Below are 12,610 nucleotides of genomic sequence, written 5' to 3' on the forward strand. Positions count from 1 at the left end.
GGCATCATTGGTGGGCACTGATGAGGCACTGGTGGGTGGCACTGATGGGCATCGACAGGCATCACTGGTGGGCACTGATGAGGAGGCACCGATGGGCATTGGCAGGCATCACTGGTGGGCACTGATGAGGAGGCACTGGTAGGTGGCACTGATGGGCATTGACAGGCATCACTGGTGGGCATTCACAGACATCGCTGATGGGCCCTGAAAGGCGGCACTGACGAGCACTGAAAGGCAGCTCAGATGAGCACCGATATGTGGCATTGATGTGCACTGGTAGGCACTGATAGGTGACACTGATGGGCACTGACAGGTGACACTGAAGGGCACTGACAGGCGACACTGAAGGGCACTGACAGGCGACACTGAAGGGCACTGACAGGCGACACTGAAGGGCACTGACAGGCGACACTGAAGGGCACTGACAGGCGACACTGAAGGGCACTGACAGGCGACACTGAAGGGCACTGACAGGCGGCATTGAAGGGGCTACACTGATCATCAGTGCCCTGATGATCAGTGTACATGTCCCATCTGAGGAATGCCGATTACCGGCTCTCCTCTCCTTACGAGCTGTTAGTGTGACAGCTCGTGAGGAGAGAAATGCTGATAACCGGCATTTCCTTATTTACATGCTCCCAGCTGTGATTGGACACAGCTAATCACATGACGGAGCCGAAGTCATCGGCTCTTTCCGCCGATCGGTGATCCGCTGTGTTCCAGGAAGACAGCGTACCACCGATCGCCGGGCGCACCGCACTCGCGGTTAGAGTGGGAGGACGCCATATGACGTCCTCCCAGAACGAGAGAACCGCCTTGCGCCCGTCATTTCCTTATATGGCAGGTGGGAGGCGGTTAAGGTGACAGTCCACAGAAACCCTAACGAAGCCTAAATCTACTCCCTTCACCATTGGAAGACTATTCTATTTACCCTGTAAAAGGAAAGATGCCTACACTTAGCTATTCTGAAGCTGCTCTGGTCCAGTCACATGACCGGGTTCCAGGGCCAGCTTCAGTGTAGAGGAGGTGCAGCCAACAACAGATACCCCATAGTAAGCCTATGGGTGACATCATTGCCCAGGCTCTACACCCGATGCTGGGACCCGATCATGTGACCAGACCGGCTACAAGTACAGACATCTTTTCTTTTACAAGGTAGATTGATTAGTCTTAGAATAGGGGTGGGAGTAGATTCCACTTATGGGCGTGGTTGTGTATGGCCTCAGCTAGCGCTGCGCAAGCCCCACCCTACCCCCCCGGACATGTTTCGCCCCACCTACTGGGGCTTGGTCACAGAGGGCGTGTTACCCTTCATATGTCCACACTTCTGAATTAGTAGGGACACCGGTTATCCTCCAGCTTTGAGTGGCACTCAAGTCTACATGTATTTCACATGGCAGGTTGCACTCAAGCAAGATGGGCAATAAAGTAAACAACAAAAGTAACCAAGCACTTTAAGTGGGTGTAAACCCTTACATATACCCAGTGAACTGACTGGCCTCAGGTGATACACAGAGATGAAACAAATCCCCCTACATAAGTTGTACCTGTTTTATCTGCAGCCGTCTTTCCCCTACATCCTTTCAAATTGCAGAATTTACACAGGATCTCTCAAGCTCTGAAAAGCAGGGGGCAGGGAGCTGAAGTTACACCCAGTGAGGAGAGCTCTGAGAGCTGATTGAAGTAAAGGGACACCCCCCTCTCTACACAGCACATAGGAACAGAGTTGAGGATATCAATCACAGCCGGTGCCCTCCCTGTCACCATTTTTCTCTTGGTGTCAGGAAAACTCCTCAGAAGTGACTCATTCTTCTGGAATGAGACAAGTACACACTATAGAGGGATATGCTTTGTTCATATTTCATGTCTGAGATTTACAAACACATTTGGCGTTAGATTTACAAAAAAAAAAAAAAAAATTTAAACCTCATTCTACAACAGGAATTTTAATATGGCCATTTCCAGACTGCAGTTGCAATGAACATGTGTGTTTGCCAGTGAAAAAATGTGTTTGCCAGTGAAAAAATGTGTTTGCCAGTGTATGGAGTAACGGATTACTGAATAATAGTAATGCATTAGATTAAAAAAAAAACAAAAAGGATAAAAAAAAAAAAAAAAAAAAAAGACAAAAGACACAAAGGAGAAAACTGAAAATTAGGTTTGAACAATGGTAATGTGTGTGGGTGGCATTACACATAGAGGATGATGTCAGGAGGACATGATTTGCAAAACATCTGCTTAAAGGAGAAGTATGGGCTTAAAAAAAAACCAAAAAACAAAAAAAAAAGCTCAATTTCCACGCTGCAAATCTCTGTGATGCTGCAGTTGTACCACATTGGCTCTAAGACTGAGAACTAAGTGATCACATGACTGATGATCACTCAGTTCTCAGCCTGTTCTGAGTGGAAAGCATTGACTGTCAGTCACTACTCTCTACTCCTTTAGAGCGCTGGTCAGGGAAGGGGGCGGGACAAGACAGCTCTGATTTGCAGTCATGCATTTAAAGGAGGAGCCAGCTGTCAAGTAAGGCAGCGGAGTAGATCCATACAATAATACAAATGAACTGGTGCAGCTCTTAAAGCGGAGTTCCACTCATCCTGTTAAAAAATAAAAGTTGTCAGCTACAAAAACTGTAGCTGCTGACTTTTAAAAAAACAGCCACTTACCTGTTCCTCGGTCCCGCAGTGTTTCCCCCACAGCCCGTTTCACCGGCTGTCCTGTATTCCAGGAGGTCGGCATCTTCAGTGTGGGCACCCGGCTGTGATAGCTTGCGGCTTCACAGCCATATACCCACTGCACATGTGCGAGTAGTGCTGGGCCTCATGAATGGTCCTGTAGTCTTCTGGGATCTGTCACATGTCCCAAAAGACTACAGGGAGGGAGAGAGGGAGAACACCTTCCAATTTCAATCACCTAGGCGATCGGACCGGAAGTGGGAGCGGGTAGCTGTCAGATTTGGGTACCCACTCCCCCCCCCCCCCCCCCCCGCAAGTGCTAATCAGTAATGGGGAGCGAGGGAGCAGTCCTTAAAGCATAACTTCCCCTTTTGGGTGGAGCTCCGCTTTAATAATAGCCAGTTCATTAGCATTGTTTGCACTATTTCCCCTGGGGGGGCTATAGGAGGTGTAGAGCAGCTTTCTAATATGAGGGAACATACCATAAGTGCAGAGTATTGGATTCTCTTTTGGATCCTGACAATACTGTTCGCATCCTTCCGAAGCCTGGGGTGGCTCTACCCTGTCAGCTATAAACTGGCTCTGGGTAACAGGAGGACAAAAGTACATTTGTGACCCACAGGACAAGTATGTGTCAAAAAAGTTTTGATTCTTTTAAAGTGTGGCTGCTATAGAATAAAATATATGCCATGAAAAGATGCCCGTTCATTCCATTAGTTGTGACAAAATCTTGGCGAGCTTGGGGGTTCAGAACTTAGGAGCCCTTAAAAAAGTGATATTAAAAGGCAATTTTTTTTTTTTTAAATAACAAACATGTTATACTTACCTGCTCTGTGTAATGGTTTTGCACAGAGCAGCCCCAATCTTCCTCTTCTGGGGTCCCCCTACGGTGCTTCTGTCGAGTGCTCTCAGAGCAAGCAGCCTGCTATGGGGGCTTCCGAGCTGCTGCTCTGTGTGTCCATTCACACACACAGCCTCAGTTCGGCCCACCCCCTCTCTCTCATTGGCTCACTGGGTGTAATTGACAGCAGTGGGAGCCACTGCTCTCTCAGCCAATGAGGGCTCATGAGCTGTTCCTTAGACCATTACAAAATGATTGGTCATACTGATCACATGATAATGTAAAAAAACTGTCACAAATGGATTTCCATTCATGAACGGTTTGCTTACGGTTGTGATCTGTGATTGGCCCACAGCAATCACATGGTACCTGGCTACCTGTATCATGTTATTAGCTGTAGCAAATCACAAATTATAACCATAAGCAAGCTGTTAATGAATGTTAACTCATTCGTAACAGCTAAAAACTATTGCTTATACCAGCCTCTCTCAACCAGGGTGCCTTAAAGTTTCTTCAGGGGTGCCTTGGCAAAATATCTAAAAGTTGTCCAAAACTTGTCTACAAGCCAGCAAGTGGAAGAAGCCCGCCTTTTAGTTACACAAAGCCACAGGTGTTCATCGTGCACCATTACGACCTTCTAGCCGCCGGCGTCCTGACAACCAATCACATCATCAGTTGATGAGGAGGTCAGCTGCCTGCACAACATCCTAGTTTGACCCTCCCCTGCCCTTCTCCATCAGTGTTGAGGTCACATTAGCTCAGTGTTAGAGAAAAACTGAGGGAGAGGAGAAACAATGGCATACTAGTCAGTACCAGTGTGCAAAAGCGTATTTGCTTTGGAAGAATAAATCACCTCTAATGTTGGGTGTCCTACATGTGTGGATGTTGCTGCGTTATATAAAACTATTGGAATCGTTTTTTACATTTTAGAATGGGGTGCCTCGGGACTGTCCATAATTTTAGAATGTGCCTTGACTGAAAAAAGGTTGAGAAACACTAGCTTATACAGTGATCATCACTGCAATAATAGTGTAAAAAAAAAAAAAAATTCCAAGCACCCTTCCCAGAGTAGTACAATCTCAAAACTGTAAAAAAATTAAATTAAGTTTTTTCTTTACATACTGTCACTAATCAGTATCCCTGATTACTGCCACACCAGTCATATGATGACACTACTGCACTTTAATTTCTTCATTTTCCAAAAAAATTGTGGCAAAAATTTACAACTTCAGAAAAACTCATCATGCCTCTTACTAAATAACTCAGACTGTCTACTTTGTGAAAAGGGCTCATTTGGGGTGTATTTGTACTGTCCGGACATTTTACGGCCTCAAGAAATGAGATCGGCTGGCAGTACATCAGGAAAACACACACACGATCCTATAACTTTCACACAGACTATGTTAGCCTGATTTGGGCGGTTATTTTTTTACCAAAGTATCAGAATACATTTTGGCCAAAATTTCTGAAGAAATATTATTTGTAAAGTTTTATAACAGAAACAAAGATACACGCATTTTTCTTCCAAAATTTTCTGTACTTTTTTGTATAGCAAAAAAAAAAAAAACAAAAACCACCAAAAAAACTAGTGGTGATTAAATAATACCAAAAGAAAGCTCTATTTCTGTGAATAAAAATTATATCAATTTCATTTGGGTACAATTTTCTATGACCGCACAATTGGCAGTTAAAGAAGCACAGTGCTGATTAGCAAAAAAATGCCTTGGTCATGAAAGGGGTAAAACCTTCCGAAGGTCAAGTGGTTAAAGCGGAGCTCCACCCAACAGGGGAAGTTCCGCTTTAAACACTGGTCCCCCGCTCCCCATTAAGAATTGGCACCTTTGGGGGGCGAGCGGGTACCCGAATTTGACAGGTACCCGCTCCCACGTCCGCTCCGAACGCCTAGACAGTCTTTTGGGACACGTGACAAGTCCCAGAAGACTACAGGACCATTCGGGAAGCGCCACGCTACTCGCGCAAGAGCAGTGGGTACCCAGCTGTGAAGCTGCAAGCTGTGACAGCCGGTGCCCACACTGAAGATGCCGGCGCCCAGGGAGAGAAGACGGCCGATAAAACGGGCTGCGGGGGACACACCACGGGACCGAGGCACAGGTGAGTGTGTGTTTTTTAAAAGTCAGCAGCTACAGTTTTTGTAGCTGCTTTTATTTTTTGACAGGGTGAGTGGATCTCCGCTTTAATGACCCAGTTACGCAAGAATTAATTTGTATATTTCATGGCAAAGAACAAAGTATAAAAACCAGAGGACCGATACATCAGCCAGAAGACCAGCATTTTCAAAAGGAGGTCAGCAACAGTTTTCCTTTAAAAAGGACCCCATTTTATCTTTAAAAAAAAAAATTGAATTGAACTATATTAATAGGCTGCAGCTGACATCATATGTTACTGCATGGGTGTCAAACTGGCAGCCCTCCAGCTGTTGCCAGACTACAAGCCACATGAGGCATTGAAAGATTGAGAATTACAAGCATGACGCCCAAAGGCAGAGGCATGATGGGACTTGGAGTTCACCAACAGCTGAAGGGCCACAGTTGCCCACCCGTGCTAGGCTGTAAAGGTGGCGCAGGTCCGTTCCTAATCCTGTATGGGGATGATACCATACCCAAGCCAACATTGACCTCTAGACTCTGAGGTCCACCCTTCTGGTAAGCATTTGCATTTTCATCCCCATACAGGACTAGGAATGGACCTGCGCCACCTTCACAGCCTACCACATTGCACCACACAGCTGATATCCACAAAAAAAGGAAGTTACTTCTATAATGGAGGACATCCAAGGTTGTTTTATTAAAAATGCTTCAAAAAGCACTTCCAAAACTTTGTGTAAAACCACCACTTGCACTGCTTGTGGTGTGCGTGATGACGTCAGCGTCCAGAAGCTGTGCGATGTGGGATATATTTAAAAAAATTGAATTGAACTAGTATTAATAGGCTGCAGCTGACATCATATGCTACTGCACGGGTGTCAAACTGGCGGCCCTCCAGCTGTTGCCAGACTACAAGTCCCATGAGGCATTGCAAGAGAGACAGCTACAAGCATGACTCCCAAAGGCAGAGGCATGATGGGACTTGTAGTTTCGCAACAGCTGGAGGGCCGCCAGTTTGACACCCCTGTGTTACTGGAATATGCTGTCTGCTTGTAAGAATTCTGCTTCACCGGGATCCCTGAAAAATTCAACTTTGCTTAGAGACTCCCACCCCTGCCCAGAGGTTCAGCAATGCTGCCACTGACTAGTAAGTCTAGCTTCTATAAAAATGTTCTGGCTGCTGACGCCCTTCACAACTGGAAGCAATCCTTACCTGCAGCATGGAAGCCAAGTTCGCCATCTGCTCATTGAGCGCACTCTCCGATTCCCTGTAAGTCAGACAGGTGAACTGGTATTCCTCTGGGTCAAATGAGTCTGCACCCTGTTGCTCCACGTCATTGGCAACCCCAACATAGTAATCTTCTATATCTCCCGGGTCGTCGTCTTCCTCCTCTTCCTCCTCCTCACAATTAGGGTCGTAGTCTTCATTGCTGTCTGATCCTTGACTGTTCATATCGACAGACATTTTACCATCGGGGAGGTGGGGGGGGGGGGGGGGAAAGGCCTAGACTAGAGCTACAAAATCCTGAGCATGCCCACTTTACTGCAGGACGTCTTGCTGCTTTCTGGCACCCATCTGGGGCTGTAGTACGCTGGGGTGAAAAAGAGAAGAAAAAAAAAAAAAAGAGAAACAAGTTTACTAATTAGAAACATATGTAGAGATCATAGAAAAAAGTGAGCAACACAATTAAGCTTCAGTAGGACAGTAAAAAAACCAAAGATGTGCAATAGCAGAAAATGATAGAAACCAGATTTCAAATGACTATACTGACAGCCTGATATATGCGTTCTGCTAGTAGCAACATGTGCTGAACTCCAGGCAAATATACAAGACAGTAATTGAAAAAAAAAAAAAAAAAATGAATGAAGCTCCGTTATTACAAAAAAAAATAAATAAATAAAAAAATGATGTATTTGTAATAACAGAGCTTCATTATATATTTTTTGTTTTTAAATAGCCGGCAGTGACCGACAGAAAGACCAAATAAAAAAAAAAAAAAAGGACAGGGTAGTTGTACTGATCGCTGGATCGATTTCAGTACAACCAGCCTACCCATAGATCAGGGGTGTCAAACTGGCGGCCCTCCAGCTCTTGCAAAACTACAAGTCCCCCCATGCCTCTGCCTTTGGGAGTCATGCTTGTAACTGTCAATCTTGCAATGCTTCATGGGACTTGTAGTTTGGCAACAGCTGGAAGGCCGCCAGTTTGACACCCGTGCCATAGATGGATCGATTCTTAGCTGGTCCCTCCTGAACCGCCAAGATTCGATCCATCTACGGATGGTTTTAGAACTGTTTGTATGTTATGTTTAAGTGTTACTAAACTCACATAAAAATAAAAAACTATCAATAAATGTATTACATGCTGTCAGGGGTGGACTGACCATTTAGAAACTCGGGCACTGCCCGAGGGCCCGGGGTCAGTAGGGGGCCCCATGAGATGCCCCTGGTACCTTTTTCATAGGCTTTTTTGAGTTTGGGCAAGGACACAGGGGCCCCATGATCCCCTATTTCCCAGGGGCCCCATTAGTTTTCAGTCCGCCCCTGCATGCTGTGCAAACTCACTCATTCGCTAAGAGATTTGTTTTCTGTATTCTGCAAAAAACCTGGTTGATCCTGCTGTATCTCCCCCTTTTGTCCATGTCCCCAATTTTGTCCAGCAGTGTTGGCAGCTCTGCACATGCTCAGTTTTCAGCGAGTTTTTATGCTGAGCATTTCCACGTTGTAACATCTGAGCAGCCCATGTGACTATAGAGTCACACATGTGGGAGTATACACAGTGGTAAATAACAGCCCGCTCCCTCCCTCCTCCTCCATACCTGCTTACCAACTAAACACATGTAAATTGATGGAGGCTTCACCTCCCTCTTATTCTGAGACACAGGCTAGAGGAGAGTGACAGCCTGTGAATTGCAGAAATCCGCCCACACCGTGTTTATTGCCAAAAAATAGTAAAGATTTGATTTCAAATATATATTTGTACGACAATTTAAAACGGTTTATTGGTATTATTTATTTTTACTCTGTAACCCAAAGGCTGTTGTTTTTTATTTTTTTTTAATTTCTTATTTTGAACATGTGACTGGTAGTGGACTAGAAGCTTCTCCTGCCACTGTTTCCCTGCAGACAGCTGGGAAAGATCTGGGTCATGTGACAGCTGTATATCGATTAGAAAAAAGGTACTTAGATTTTTTTTTTAATTAAAATAATTATTGCCATCATCCACATACAGAAAGAAAAAGGGATAATACAAATTAAACAGTACGTGTTTAGGAGTTCCACTCAACCTATCAAAAAATAAAAGTCAGCAGCTACAAAAACTGCAGCTGCTGACTAATAAAAAAACAGCCACTTACCTGTCCCTCGGTCCCGTGGTGTGTCCCCCACAGCGCGTTTCACTGTCCGTCCTGTATTCATCTTCAGTGTGGGCACCCAGCTGTGATAGCTTGCAGCTTCACAGCCGGGTACCCACTGCGCATGCGCGAGTAGCGCTGCGCTTCATGAATGGTCCTGTATTCTTCTGGGACCTGTCACGTGTCCCAAAAGACTACAGGGAGGGAAGACACCTTCCGCCTAGGCGATCAGACCAGAAGTGGGAGCGGGTACCTGTCAAATTCAGGTACCTGCTCCCCAAAGGTGCCAATCCTTAATGGGGAGCAGTCCTTAAAGTGGAACTTCCCCTTTTGGTTGGAGCTCCGCTTTAAGCACATTGAGTTTGTCTATTGTGGTGACTTTGATGAGGATCAGATCCAATGTTTTGGCAAATTACAGCAGCAAAACTGGTAATGCAATGGGGATCACTTTTGCTTGTCACTGTAACTACATTAATATCTTGGCAAAACAACAAAAACCGTTTACAAAAAGGTACAATACCTTTAATTGAATATTACGTGCAGCCCTTTGGTGATGTCAAGAGTGTGACGCCACCTACATCAAGTTAGGGGGGGGGGGGAACTGAAATAGACAATTCTAGAGGCTAGCCTAACCATTATGAAAAAAACAAAAAGCAAATAAATGCAATGCTTCCACCTGTAAAGGGGGTTCATGAGTCTCCTGCTCTCGCGATTAGATATGGTGTAATCTAGAATCCCTCCTGGATTGTAAACTCCCTCCTATCCCTCTTGTATTGAACTGTATTGTTGCTGTATTATCTCCCGTTATATTGTAAAGTGCTGAGCAAACTGTTGGCGCCATAAATCCTGTATAATAATAATAATATATAAATCCTGTATAATAATAATAATATATAAATCCTGTATAATAATAATATATAAATCCTGTATAATAATAATATATAAATCCTGAATAATAATAATATATAAATCCTGTATAATAATAACAATATATAAATCCTGTATAATAATAATAATAATGAAGACTTTACAACTGCACCAAATACGTGAATAACTATTTAGCACCAGAGCAGAAAAAAATGGCCGTTTAGAAAAAAATAAATAAATAAAAATCTGCAGAACTAATTACAGAGGCTCTTCAGTGAGATAATGACTCAAGTTTGGGTGTCAAGAATCACCATCTTCCAGTGTGTGCAGCTGTGTAAATGTTTGGCTGATGTCTCCCACTGGTAACGATGCTTTCATAAAGCTAGCCAAGTAAAAGCGGACTGCAGATCTCCATTGGAAGAGCTGGAAGCCCCGAAATGCCCCATGCTGGGCACTGAGGTCCTTTAAAGCCATACCAAACATTCACCCCCGGTTCACACCTATGTGGCCGTGCGGGCCGCGTTTTGCTCGGGCACAAGAACGCAATCATTTGAATGGACTCCCGTGCCTGTGACACGCAGGGAAGAAGTCCCTGCACTTCTTTTGAAAGCGCAGCCCCCACAGGAACCTCGGTTCCCAGTACGGTTGCGTTTTCCAGTGCGGGCGGCGTGCCATTAGAGCTAATGGCACCCGCCCGTGGGTCCGCAATTCTCTGTGCGGCTGCACAGATCCGCAGCGGCACCACCCGCATAGACGTGAACCGGGGGTCAGTGTACGTTGTTGTCTACAGCCAATTTTTTTTTCTCTTTCTTTTGGAATAATTCCGGGTGCCATCAGAGGGTCTGTTGATGTTCCTTTACTTCCTGTATGGTAAAAAGGTTTCCCCAGGACAGAAGTGAGTGTAATTCTCTCTAAAGCCGGCCATAGATGGAGCGATTCTCTATCCTGCAACCACGGGTTGTCGCTATCAATAAACGCATATAAAATCTGACAGGGTGGTCGATCGATCAACTTGGGTACATTCAGTTCTGTCCATACATGGTTTCGAACATCGTCTCGTCCCTGCTGAACCAGCCGAGATTCAAACCATCTATGGCCAGATAGACTGGACTGTAGTAAATCCTGACAGAGGTTCTAAACAATCCCCAATATATCCAAAACTAAAATAAAAAAAGTTTTGATCAAAGATGCATTTTGAATTCGCTAAATATGTTCCAGGTACCTAATAACCGAAGGTGTGTGAAGTCCTGCAGATCTTTTTCTTTAGAAAATAGAAAGACTTGTCTCCCGCCAGCATGCTACAAATGGTTCTTGCTCTCTATGTGGAAGCAGTGGTCTCTCTGCTGATGTGAGAAACACCCCTTGCTAAGGCAAGCAATACATTAGTCGTTTTTGTTTGTTCAACCACCAGGATGAAAGATTAAAAAAAAATGACCTCATTCCCCCATTCACACATTCAGTGTGCATGGGGGAATTACTCCCACTGAGCTATTGTGCTTCAATGGTGGGAGAACTTCCCAGTCATCAGATTATTTCAGGTACTTATATAGCGCCATCAATTTTACTCAGCGCTTTACATATATATTGTACATTCACATCAGTCCCTAACCCTCAAGGGGCGTACAATCTAAGGTCCCTAACCCTCAAGGGGCGTACAATCTAAGGTCCCTAACCCTCAAGGGGCGTACAATCTAAGGTCCCTAACCCTCAAGGGGCGTACAATCTAAGGTCCCTAACCCTCAAGGGGTGTACAATCTAAGGTCCCTAACTCTCAAGGGGCGTACAATCTAAGGTCCCTAACCCTCAAGGGGCGTACAATCTAAGGTCCCTAACCCTCAAGGGGCGTACGATCTAAGGTCCCTAACCCTCAAGGGGCGTACGATCTAAGGTCCCTAACTCTCAAGGGACGTACAATCTAAGGTCCCTAACCCTCAAGGGGTGTACAATCTAAGGTCCCTAACTCTCAAGGGGCGTACAATCTAAGGTCCCTAACTCACATTCATACATACACATACATGTCTTTGGAGTGTGGGAGGAACACACCGATCATGCTGCCGGCTATGGCCAGCGGCGCTGATCGGTCAGGGAAAACCCAACAAAAGTCAGTTATTGAGTCCGGATCCTGCTGGACTGGCCGAATTTTGATCTACGTATGGCTGGATTAGAGCAGACCTAAAGTTTTTTTTAGTCAGCAAAGTTCATGCTCCCTGCTGATGGGAGAGTTCTAGCTCCAACTCAGCAGGGGGTCTGACGGGAAAGAGGACTCTACTCTATGCAGGTTAGGCAGGCTATAGACGGGGCGAAAACCGGCTGTTTTTTTTTTTGTTTTTTTTTTTAAACGAAAAATCGGTCGTTCAATCAGCTGACGTTACCACCATTGGTAATAATTTAAAAAAGAAAACAAAAAAAATGGCGGATTTTCGTCTCATCTACGGCCGGCAAATATAATAGCGGTGTCCATGTAGAGAGCTCCGCTATTATATTTGACATTTAAAAGTATAGCAAAGCTGCAACATTGTATCTATTTGTATCCATTTCGAATACAAATAGATACAGTGTTGCAACCCCAATACTTTTAAATGTCAAATTGTCAAATATAATAGCGGAGCTCTCTGCAGGGACACGCCGCTATAATTTTTGACATTTAAAAGTATTGCGGCTGCAACATTGTATCTATTTGTATCCGAATAGAACCATCTGTATTTGAAATGGATACAAATAGATACAGATGTTCTTCTATTTCTTCTTTTCCTTCTTCTTGCAGGTCAC

At 44.8% G+C, this 12,610-nt stretch overlaps 1 protein-coding gene across 1 annotated transcript in view; it reads right to left on the reverse strand.

Moving 5' to 3' along the window:
- ARIH2 (ariadne RBR E3 ubiquitin protein ligase 2) overlaps positions 1-12,610 on the reverse strand; it is an 87,043-nt gene that overhangs the window by 55,562 nt on the left and 18,871 nt on the right. Inside the window, exon 2 of the mRNA XM_089656617.1 lies at positions 6,835-7,213. Within this exon, the coding sequence (XP_089512743.1) occupies positions 6,835-7,086 (252 nt within the window). The 5' untranslated portion in view covers positions 7,087-7,213. The remainder of the gene's footprint in view (positions 1-6,834; positions 7,214-12,610) is intronic.

Source organism: Staurois parvus, unplaced genomic scaffold, assembly GCF_062004578.1.
Source record: "Staurois parvus isolate SC_StPar_1 unplaced genomic scaffold, SC_StPar_1.0 ptg000920l, whole genome shotgun sequence".
NCBI classification, from domain to species: Eukaryota; Metazoa; Chordata; class Amphibia; order Anura; family Ranidae; genus Staurois; species Staurois parvus.